The sequence below is a fragment of the Poeciliopsis prolifica genome, unplaced genomic scaffold (assembly GCF_027474105.1).
Source record: "Poeciliopsis prolifica strain line A6 unplaced genomic scaffold, Auburn_PproV2 SCAFFOLD051, whole genome shotgun sequence".
Classification (NCBI taxonomy): domain Eukaryota; kingdom Metazoa; phylum Chordata; class Actinopteri; order Cyprinodontiformes; family Poeciliidae; genus Poeciliopsis; species Poeciliopsis prolifica.
In genome coordinates this window covers 1,126,326-1,138,507 of record NW_026562426.1, presented here as the reverse complement: position 1 = coordinate 1,138,507, position 12,182 = coordinate 1,126,326, and the positions used below count along the sequence as shown (strand labels likewise).

At 39.1% G+C, this 12,182-nt stretch overlaps 2 protein-coding genes across 2 annotated transcripts; both read right to left on the bottom strand.

Moving 5' to 3' along the window:
• Positions 1-1,868: 1,868 nt before the first annotated feature.
• On the bottom strand, positions 1,869-3,837 carry LOC129378210 (uncharacterized). The gene is made up of 6 exons (XM_055058508.1): positions 3,795-3,837; positions 3,338-3,682; positions 3,057-3,101; positions 2,356-2,457; positions 2,235-2,269; positions 1,869-2,150 (listed from the first exon to the last, which is right to left on the bottom strand). Exons 1-6 carry the CDS (start codon positions 3,832-3,834, stop codon positions 2,034-2,036), a joined length of 684 nt encoding a protein of 227 aa, XP_054914483.1. The 5' UTR covers positions 3,835-3,837; the 3' UTR covers positions 1,869-2,033.
• A 1,860-nt stretch (positions 3,838-5,697) lies between these two features.
• On the bottom strand, positions 5,698-6,779 carry LOC129378296 (uncharacterized). Its single transcript, XM_055058604.1, has 5 exons — positions 6,740-6,779; positions 6,272-6,610; positions 6,049-6,180; positions 5,918-5,943; positions 5,698-5,829 (listed from the first exon to the last, which is right to left on the bottom strand). Exons 1-5 carry the CDS (start codon positions 6,777-6,779, stop codon positions 5,698-5,700), a joined length of 669 nt encoding a protein of 222 aa, XP_054914579.1.
• Positions 6,780-12,182: the final 5,403 nt, after the last annotated feature.

The following is a 12,182-nucleotide window of genomic DNA, read 5'->3' as shown; positions in this document are numbered from 1 at the left end:
AACGTCTTCATGAATAACATGCAACGCTCTTTCAAGTTGGAGAATCTGTAAGAGATTAAAACGCTTGAGAGCTTTGATATGAACTGAGTGTGTGGCACCATGCGTTAAGCATGTGTTACCAACCTGTGTGTGTGTTACATATTTATCACTTGAATGTGTTCTTCACAAGAAGTGGCTGGAGAAGCAGCAGAACAATAACTCATGTAACAGTTGTGGCACACTTACCAAAAGCAGAGGATTGCTTTAATTCATGAGAATTAAATACAGTAGCTGCTCCTGAGCAGATAGTCCATCAGTCAAAGTCGACTTCTTACTGTTGCACAAAAGATCACACACTTGACTGGTGCAAAACTTGTTAAAAATTGTTGACTGGTTCGAGTGAAAGTGAGCAGAAACCTTTCAAAAGTGAAGATCAGTGGTTTTGTGGCAGCTTAGAGGTGAAGCACCACCATCTATGGAGGCCTTTGTCCCAGACGCGGCTCATTACCCACTTTAGTATCTGATCACTTTAAAATAAAGGCCACTAAAGACAATAAAACCATTTTTTAAAGATAAGAATTATAAAGTATTGGCTGGTTACCAGATTCTAAATGACCTTCTAGACAGTTTTAATGCAAAAATATAATAATATTCTGTTTCTCACCTCTCTTTCAGATTATACAAAGTCTTGTCATAAGATGAAGTCACCAGCAGGGGGTTGTCATGAGAAGATCACAGGTCAAGGTCATTGCTCCGTTTCTGTTCAACGTTGTTTCATTTGGAAATTTATTCACAATTACCAAAAGCAGATAGAATATTTCTTTTATTCATGTGAATTGAATATAGTAGATAGTCCATCAGTCAAAGTTGACTTCTTCCTGTTGCACACAAAGTTACACACTTTCTGTCAGTCCTGTTTTAAAAGCTGTTGACTAGTATGAGTGTAAGTCAGCAGAAATCCATTAAAGGTAAAGATCAGTGGTTTAGTAGGGGCTTAGAGGTGAAGCACCACCATCTATGGAGGCCTTTGTCCCAGACGCGGCTCATTACCCACTTTAGTATCTGATCACTTTAAAATAAAGGCCACTGAAGCCAATAAAACCTTTTTTAAGTTAATAATTATAAAGTATTGCCTTGTTACCAGATTCTAAATGAGCTCCTGGACTGCTTTAATGCGAAAACATGATAACATTGTGTTCCTCACCTTTCTTTTAGATTATACAAAGTCTTGTCATGAGATGAAGTCACCAGCAGGGGGTTGATCCGTGATGCTCAGAACCAATTGCCGTTACTTTCCCAGAACTGATCATGATCATAGTTTTCTACTTCAACGTCAAACAAAGAGCCTCATTTTCTCACCAAGAGGCCAATGACATGACCGTCTGTGGTGAGCTCCATAAACGTCTTGGTTCAAAACAATCCACAGCTTCACACCAGTGGTTCAAGCAATCCTTTCTTCTCCAACAGTGCTGACATGATAAGATCTTCTGACCAGAACCTAGAAAATGCAGCCAGAATGAACCACCAGCTGGAGCCGACTCTTCACTCTGCAGTTTTGTTCTCACTGTGCAGTTTTAAAGATTGCTTCCTGTTCCTCATCTGGACTCTTGGTAAATGAGTGACAATCATACACCCAATATTTGTCTTCACTTCATTATAATTATCTTTAATAAAACAACCCTTGTGTAAAAAGTCCAGCTCAGTCTGAACAGCGATCAGTGTGACTTACAAAAACATTCATTGTACTGTTTCTTTGACAAATATGAGAAAAGGTCAAAGTTTATAAATGAAAACAATTTATTTACTTTTTTTTTTTTTAAGCCATTGAGAAGATGTTGATAGACTGACATAAAATAATAATAAAGTATCATTATGACTCTGCGCTGATATTGACATGACTGTGTCCGTCTGTTGTTGTGTAGGGGGGACCAGATGTCCTCTTTTCCCTGGACATGTCCACATTTTGGCGTTCTGTCCGGGGGACGTCGACTAATTGATGAAAACGTCAGGATCTTCAGGGAACCAGAGGAGCTGAACACGACAGACTTGTCGTCCTATCTGGTGGAGACAAGAGAACGGAGCACACCGTTCTCCGTCTCTCTCTCTTGCCTTGCTTTGCTGTCGGCTTTGGCTCTGAATTTCACTGCTGCGTAGTTTAAAGAGTCCAGGTTCTGTAAGAAGAAAGGATGAGCAGCGACTCAGCAAGTTTTAGGCTCGACTTAAACAGGAAATGAATTCAATCATTGTGTCAGTACCTCGTTTTGCTGTTGATGCTGCCTGTTGGTTGGAGCTGAAAAACAGGAACTCTTGCGTTTACATCAGCTGCTTGTGTGAGTTTGATTGCAACAAAGACACAAAATGACTAGAACAAAATACCTTTATGAAAAGTCCTGATCTTGCAAACCAGGCCCAGGATGACAGCAGCAAGGAGAATCACTGAACCTCCGAGAGTCAGAGTGAGCATTTTGTTGAATCCATCTACAGCAGAGACATTGATTCTGATTTTTAATGAATCAATAAGAAGGTTTTTGGATGAACTTTGCTCTACGATTCATTTCATCTCCATCTACTTCCATTTTACAAATATGAACTAATCATGTTGTACAGTATGCATTCACATAAACAACAGAATCGAAAAGAAAAAGTTCAGAAATATCCTTTAATTTCCCTCAGTGGAGAAATTCAGTTGTAACAGCAGCAAATCAATGTGGTAATAATAATAATAATAATAATAATAATAATAATAATAATAATAATAATAATAATAATAATGTTAATAATTTCATATTTATGATAATATCATATTATTATTACATTATTATTGTTATTATTAGTAGTATCATTTTGATCATTAACATTATTATTAATGTGAAACTAGACTCTAAAATGCAAATTCACATCAATTAAAAGTGCAGCTAATAAGATAGTAAAAAATGTATATAGGACATAACAGTAAACATATAGAAAAATTATATTTGGGATAATTTGTCATAAAGCCTCAGATCTTGTATCTGATTTATTTCCATATTCTTCTTGAAAACGCTTCATTCCTTATCATTCACATTATTTCAACTTACCTTGCTTTGATTCTGGGTCTGATCCACATTTGGGTCGGGTGGCTCCTGTAAAATATAGCAGATTAGGGAATCAGCTGGTGATAAAGCCACATTAGCTCCAGTAGGTGGATTTTATTTGGCTGATCAGGCCGATTTTAGAAAACTACTCTACATCATCTGTTGACAAAGCGAGACCATTGTAGGTTCAAATCTACACAATGACAACCCTCAAAAACATGGACAAGTATGTAGATAAAAACATTACATTAGCATTGACTACCAGTCATAATAAACACTCTTACCTTCAACTTGTAAATATGTTTCACTGAAGATGTTCAGACAGCTTTCTGACTTGGTTCCACAGATATAAACTCCAGAATCTGAGAAATTTACTTGTTTGATGTCCAGAAAGATGTTGGTGACATTTGATGTCATGACGAATTTCTCACGTTGAAATCCGACAAATAGACGAGCTTCATATCCAAAATCAAACATCGATGAGATGCGGCTGACATTGGATCCATCAACCAGTTTATACCAGAATAGGTGTTCGATATTACTGCTTGTGTTGGAGCACAGCAGAGTGACGTCTTCACCAGGCTGAACCAAAACCGAGTGAAACTCAAAGTTTGACTTTGTGATCCGACCTGAAACATTCACAGAGTTCAACTACAACTCTGAACTATAGAAGTCAATATGTTGTGCGATCTGAACAGAAATGATAAATGTGTTGAGAAAACCATAGACAGCTGTACTTACTGAAGGTGAAGAGGAAAACCAGTATCACATTGATGTTCATCGTTGTTCGGCTCCGTTAGAGCAAGAAACTGAGTGTCAGTTCTAGACAGCCTTCAGTATAGAGGTGGAGTTTTCTTTGTGTTTCCTCAAACTGATGACGAGAATCATTTTATTAGAACAGGAGAAACGGCAGTGATTGGTTGTAAAGAGCCGGAAGTAATTTTATTATGTCATGTACCACAAAATACAATTTATTCAAAAAAATGTTGCGCGTTCCCAAAGCGCTGACTAAGATAACAAGTCCTGCAGATAAATGAAAGATTCGTCTGCAGTAGTTTTGATGCTCTTTGTTTTCTTTTATGTCTGACAATCTGTTACCTTTAACACAGTAAAAGCTTTGATATGAGCCAATGTGTGTGTTGCCTCTCATGATGTGTGTGTTTGCCCCACAGGCTGGTGATACATGTGTAACAGTTGAATCTGAGGCTGGTAGAAAAGCCAAACAATTTCTACTTTTTGCTGCAGAGTTTCATAAGTTATTTCAAGGAAATATAAGAAAATAAATGACTCATCTGTTTTTGTGTGGCTGAATTTTTTTTGTATCTCATTTGTCTGGTAAACTTTGAAGCAGTTTGTGGTTTTTTATGCAGTGGAGGCCCTCCACTTTCCAATTTAAATTTTCAGCCTCAACCATCCGTCCCTCATAAAGCAGAAGTTTCGTACAAGTTTTGGGGAATATTTCACCATTTGTCATAATGCCATTTAAACAGGAACGTAAAATACAGGAATATCAGTTTATCTTTTCTTCCATCAACATACAGCACACATCAGGGTCAAAGTTCAGATTGTCGCCTGACTCATTCACAGTGAAAAAGTGCTTTGACACGATGCGCACATTGTTGTCCTGAACAAATGCAGTTTGGGTCAATTTTGTAATATTTTTATGTTTTTTTCTTAAAATGAAACTTAAAACTTCCCAGTTTTCTCAAGATTTGAGTATCACTCGTGCACATTTTTTAAAACTTTGTTCTTTTCATCTTTTTTATGTCCCTTTGTTAATTGTATCCTTGCTTTTGCTTGCCTATGTGTTGCTTTAAATCTCTAAACAGTCACTTTTCTCCAGCTTGAATTGTTGGTTTTTATCATTCCTCGTGCTTGTTTTGATTTTGAAACTTCTTTTGAGCGATGTTGATTTCTCTGCCGTTGGATAAAATTGACTTGATTAGACGTTTGATTAGATGTGTTGTTGCTTAATTATGTTGTTTTTGTTCCTTTGTTTGTACCTCAGCGTGTCCCGCTGGACCCTGACACCTGATTCATGTCGGCTACTTACTCTGATCATCATTAAAATGGCAGATAATCAATACAGCAAATGAAAGAAATGTGCAAAAGAAAACAAAAAACAAAAACAACAGCAATAGATTGGAAACAAGAAAAATCTACTTGCCAACATCTATTCTTAAGGGCGTCTAATATATAACACATAAAGTGTAACACTGGCCTGATAAACCCTGTGCTGTTAACATTTCACATTGGAACAATAATCACTTCCACTACATTTGTAATGTGTAATAAACTGGTTCCATTCTCTATAACTGGTCAGGTTGCGTGCAGTTTGGCCTGAGCTTAAAGAAGTCTTTTGTGGTTTTTCACATTTGCTGCCACCACAGTGGAAACAAGCAGCGATGCTACCATAGAGACTTTGGCTAACACTTGGCACCAACTTCTCTCTGCCTCGCATCTAAACATAGACACCGGAAGTCTCAGTCCGTCACGTCTGTGACCTTTCACTTTTTCCATCCAACAAGGGAAGAAAAAAGACAACAACACAAATGTTAAAGTAAAACTTTATGTCAACTTGGAAAAAAAAAGAAAAATACTCAGATGAACATTAAACCATCAACAAATTTTGAACTCATCATTACTAGTAGGTCTGTCTTGTAGCAGAATACAGAACATTTGTCTCCAGATCTCTTTGTGCTTCAGGTCTTCTGTTGCTCTTGGTTTTTGGAGGGAAGCTCAGCGCTGCGTAGTTCATGTCATGAGAGTCTAAATTCTGCAGGTAAAAGGACTTACAGTTACTAACTTATAGAATCATGGAAGGTTTATTTCGAGATGCTTACATTCACTGACACAGCCATTACCTCATGATGTTGCAGAGTCTTTCTGTCTGAAGACGAGATCACCCAAAAACGATTCAGGTGGCGAGTTTAGGTTTTATTTTTACATTCACAGACATCTAAATGTCAAATTTGCATAGAAATATCACGGGTACCTGCAGACAAGGTCCTGATTTTCACAATAAAACCAATGAGGGCAATTAAAAGAAATATGATGATGGCACCCAGGATCCAGTTCATTAAATGTTCTGGTGCATCAGGTTCCTCAGAAGAATCGACTGATATTTCTGTAAATATTTACAGGAGCGTTAGGTACAATTTTTTTTTTTTGTTTGTTTTATCTCACGGCCTGACCAATATGGAAGCTCATAATCTTACCTTCAACCTTTAAATAGGTTGCGGTGAAAACGGTAGGAAACGCATCAAAATAATGTCCACAGATATACAAGCCAGAGTCGTTGGCGTCCAGCGGTTTGATGCGCAGGGAGATGTTTGTGGAGTCGGACTCCATGGTGAATTTATCCGGCTGGAACGGCTCGTAGGACGACGGGGCGGATTCGGCGTTCAGCATCGAAGAGATGCATCTGGCTCTGTCGTCCAGCTTGAACCAGAACACCTGAGAGCGATAAGTGCTCATGTTGGAGCACCACAGTGTGACTCCTTCACCAGTCTGAGCCACCGCTGTGTGAAACTGAAAACCTGAGACTGAGATCCAACCTGTAGCATTCAGAAAATACAGGTTTTACCAAAACAAACAAAAAAACATAAGTTAATGATAAGAATTGTTGCCTTCAGTTAGATTTTTGTACAAAACAGAAGAAGAGAACATTTTTCAGATGTACTTACTGAGTGAGGAGAGTAAAGCCAGTTTGAAGGTGCAGTTCATGGTTGTGAACACAGTCAGTGTCACAATCTGAACTGAGCTCCAGTTTATAGCGACTTCATGAGGAGGAGGTGGGGAGTTGTTTGATTTGCTTAGCCTGCTGAAAGCGACACTGAGAATGGCTTCCGTCTGTCCGTCCATCCATCCATCCATCCATCCATCCATCCATCCATCCATCCATCCATCCATCCATCCATCCATCCATCCATCCATCCATCCATCCATCCATCCATCCATCCATCCATCCCATCCATCCATCCATCCATCCATCCATCCATCCATCTTCTTTTGATTTATCCGGGGTCAGGTTGCGGGGGTAGCAGCTTCAGAAGGGACCCAGGGGTGGGACGTGACTGGAACACCTCACCACTGAGGTGTCCAACTTATAGACGCCTATAAGTCTATAAGTTAGAAAGGCATCCTGACCAGATGCCCGACCCTCAACTGGCTCCTCTCAATGCGGAGGAGCAGAGGCTCAACTCTGAGTCCCTCCTGGATATCTGAGCTTCTCTAAGGGAGAGCCCAGACACCCTACGGAGAAAATCCATTTGGGCCGTTTGTATCCACAATCTTATTCTTTCGGTCATGACCCAAAGCTCATGATCATAGATGAGGGTGGGATCGTAGATCGACCGGTGAATTGAGAGCTTTGCTTTTTCACTCAGCTCCCTCTTCACCATGACGGACTGATACAGCGCTAAAGTTCTGATAAATTATGGAGATTTACAGTTAGAATTAGGTCTGGACTTTGACTGGGCCATCTAACACATGACTGTGCTTTAAACGAACCCATGCTATTGTAGCCCTGCCTGTGTTTCAAGGCTTTATCCTGTTACAATTTGAACCTCTGATCCAGTCTTGAGACTGTTTCCCCCTCTCTGCTTCAGGTTTTCCCTGTTGTAAACGTCCCCACAACTTTGTCCCTTATGTGTCCACTGTGATTCATAATTGTCACGATGCTGTTGGTGTCATGTTTAATTTCCCGACTCACAGGAACTCAGAGTGTTACAAGTGGTGACGTCCTTAATTGTTTGTTCTCGATTAGAATAAATGATGTGTGAGCTGCCGTTTTACGAGAACCACTGCATGGATACGAACTGGAGACAAATCTTAAAAAATAAAATAAAAAAAAACAGAACATGAAATGGCTGCAGAAACCTGGAGGAGATGAATCTTCCAACAAGGAGAACAAAAGTTTGACTGAAAATGAAGAAAACTAGCATAAAAACACAAAGTCAGAGTTAAATAAGAGGTGAAGAAGAAAAACAGAAAGCAGATTTCTGTTTCTCAAGGTGAGGATTGACCAAAGCTTTGTAAAAAAAAAAAAAAAAACTTTTATTTCAGGTTTTTTTTCAGAGAGAAAAAACCCAGTAGAAATAGAAGATAAAATGACACATGATGATAAAGCACTACATCATTGCTAGTGACAGAGTTTATCTGGTGACAGAATAAATCACATTATGATCCATCTCTCTCTCTGCAGGGGACCTTCTGTCGTCTTGTGCTTTGGATCTGAAATTCAGCGCTGAATAGCTCACAGCCTCCGAGTTCAAGTTCTGCAAAACAACAACAAAAAAAGACTTAAAAAACATCACCAGGTTTTATTATTAAGTGTTTCAGAAAACAGCTGAAATGATTCAGGTGTAATTACCTCTTTTTGTTGTTGACTTTGTCTGCTAGTTTGACCTGAAAGAAATGAAGACAGGTTCATGTGGTTCACCATTTAAAGGTTTAGTCATCTTCACTCCCAAGTCGACAGAGATTATCGGCAGATTACCGGTGTGAGAGGTCGTGACTTTGAGAATTAAACCAACGATGACCAGGAGAAGGAAAACAACAACACTTCCTAGGATCAAAATCGGCAAATTGTTTGACACGTGGTTTGGTTCGCCTAGAAGAGAGGACACAACATTAGTGGAAGACCTCTGGATTATTAACACAATAACAACACAAACAATGAACTCACTGAGGGTCCCAAACTGACCCAATATCCACTTTCGCAGTGAGCCATCGGATAGTTCAGGATTCCTTGCAGTTGACTATTGATCATATTCAATTATGGATGTAAACAGTTGAAAGATATTCATGTTTTACATGAAGTGAACCAAATTAAATCTGAGCTGCCCTGTTCTGATAGATGTTCAGTGGATCATAGATTTTTTGTTGTTGTTTTGTTTGTTACATTGTATGTCGATTCATACTTTTGACATGGTTGTACTGCAAAACAAATCCCGTGAAACCATTTTGTTCTTAAAAGTCGGGGTCTGACACTGTAAAATTCCAACGACTGACAAAAAATACATCATTGCTAATTACGCTGACTATAACTGGCTCAGTCTTACCTTCAACTCGCAAATAAGTTGCATCGAAGATTCCTTTAAACTCATCATTGGGCACCCCGCAGATATAAACTCCAGCGTCTAATAAATTCACTTCCTTGATGTCCAGGAAGATGTTTGTCCCGTTGGATGTCATGTTGTATTTGTTACTTTGACCTCCGTCACAGGGCACGGCTCTGGACTCGGAGCTGGTCATGGACGAGATGCAGCCCACGCTGCCGTCGTCGGCCAGTTTGGACCACACGACGTGAGAGGGCAGGTTGCTGAGGTTGGTGCACAATAGAGTGACGTGTCCTCCGGCCCGAACCGTCACCGAGTGAAACCGACACAGTGTCAAAGGGACGCGGCCTGAAACGAGACGATGAAACGCTTGCAGAGTTTAAATTCAAGCGGAAGGAAAGAGGCGTTTTGGGTATCCAGGAGAGTCACGTGCAACCCTAAAAACAGCTTAGAAAGTATTGATTGCTCCAAAAAATACAAACGTAGATGAACTCACTGAGGGTCCAGAGTAAGGGGAGCAGGAAGGTGAAGTTTGTCATGTTGCACCTAATGAGACTCGATGGTAAACTGTGACTAGTGAGAAAGGAGGAGGCGTGTTCTCTGTCTGAACCGATTGGTCAGAAACATTTAAAGAAACAGGTGGAACAAATATTAGTGGTCGAACAAAACATTGAAAAAAAACTAAAACATTTGATTAGTAAAACAGTAAGGGTTTATGCAAAGGCAATTCTATAGCAAAATATGTTTTAGAACAGTTTGAAGTTTTGTGAGCAACAGAACTTATGTCTTATGCAACTTATGTCTAAATTGCATAAAATCACTCTGACTTCTTTTTCTTTTACTAACTACAGACGTTCAGCACACAGAATCATATCAAGAAACAGCGGAAGTGTCACTTTAGAAATCATAAAACTTGTAAGAACAAAAAAATCATACCTGACTTTTGAGAGTTGCCTGAATATGACTTATGAAATCTAACAGCGGATGCTGCAGTGAGAATCATCAATAGAAGAGTTTGCAGTATTTTTAATGCACTTTGTGCTGTTTCCGGTCTACGAAACCAGAGCCTTTAACACAGTTAATGCTTTGATACAATGCTGTATGTGCTGTCATGCAGGAAGTGCTTTTTTTCATTATTATTATTGGCAGGATATTTATATATATGCGATTTATCTTGTTGATCAAGCTGGAGATGGAAACCAGAACCCCTCCTGACCCAAAAAGGGACAAGAAAATGGATGGATTTTGTTGATCAGATCACGTTTTCTCCTTTGAGACGGTGACTTGTAGGACTGCTAGCTAGGCCTACGTGTCCAGCATTAGTGTCTGGTCCCATAAATATGTTTCTGGGGAAATTGTGAAAAAATATAAACATAATTCCAAGGCTTGTAGAAAGACTTTGTAGAAGAGCTTAAGTCGACATAGCAGCAATCATCATAGTACATTTTTTTAATTTTGAATGGGATCTGGTCTGAGCTTTTATATTTGAGGAGGAGGGACAAAAATCGAATTCAGTTCATTTGTATCTGTATCATTTTACAGATATTTTATAGTTGTTGGAGCTCCTTTTCAACTATATTTTCCCTTGTTGGGCTTTTACATTTTGATCCTAGTTAATCGAAAAATCTAGTAGCTAGTATATAACAAAAGAACTAGACCCACATAGTAATTATTCAACACAAAAAACTATGTTGTCATCACTACAAATTGAAAAACAAATTGAGTCCATAGCCCAAGCACACATTTGGAGTGAACATGTCACTTTTTTTGTTTTTTGGAATATTGAATTTGAGAGAGGTCATCGCTGAAGCCTGATGTCATTTATGACAGTAAACGTGTCTCTATGAACACGTGAAGTTTCTGAGAAGGATTTGTGAAAAGCTGGCGAAAAGATAACCAGGACATTTCTGTCAAGTTATTCAGTTTAAAATGTAAACTTTAAAGTAATGCCATATTTTTAAGATAATTATCCTGACCTTTAACACATAGGAATAATATGTCAATCATAACTGACCTGAAACAGAAACGGCTCTGTCTGAGATTTGGAAAGCAGTTTTTTTTTTCTGAAATGACACTAACGTTGTCATCATTGAGGTTTTCCCAGATGTGTTATATTAAATCAAGGGGACGGAATTAAACTGGGAGACAAGAATCGGTGAAATGCGCTCTCTCACTTCTTTGTACTCGTTAAAAACTTTCTGAACGAGCCGTAAGGGAGCAACAGCAGGTTGGGCAACACCAAATGTAAGTCCGTATCAATCGAAATGAGACATAATGAAAGTATGGGTTATTGTTTCAGCACTGATGCTGGATAGAAACAGCATCAGTGCCAAAGGTGCAAGGTTCATAATTTCCGTTAAAATTCATAACATTTTGTGCCAAGCACTTCCTGATGTCAGCCAGACAGTCAAGGAGGGGCCTAGCGCGGTGTGTTCTGCGTTTCAATTGGAAATAGAGATGGCAATCGTTTGCAAAAAGATGAAAGCAGATGTTTAACAAAAAAAAAGAAAGGCAGATGTCCAAGAATAGAGCCTTGCGGTACACCCCAGGCCAGCGCAGCACAGTGTGAGCTCAGACCACAGAAACTAACACGAAAACATCTGACAGTGATGCACGACCAAAACCAGTGAAGAGCCTCTGAGACCCTCCCACTGCTTCAGCCTTGAGACGAGGAAGTCATGATCAACGGTTGCTGACATTTGTTGCTGACATTTGTACACTACAGTCAATATTATTACCTAGAAAGTTACCAGTCTGCAAAATCCTCTTACATCTAATCTTGACCTGTCACCAGGTTCTCATTGGTCTGGTTGTGTGCTTTTTCTTCCTGCTTAAATATTGATGAGATTTGTAACAAAAACAATAGTTTGATATAAGACCAATGGCAAGGAAATGACATTTTATGGTAATTACAAGTCCACTCTATTGTTTGCTATTGCAGTTTAAGTATGATGTGCTTCAGCTCCTGGTAATCCTCCATCAAGAGTTGTTGCTCCTTTGGTGTGATGCATGTCACACTCAGATATCAGAAATCCATCAGTGAATCTGTGATTGAACTCATGGTGCA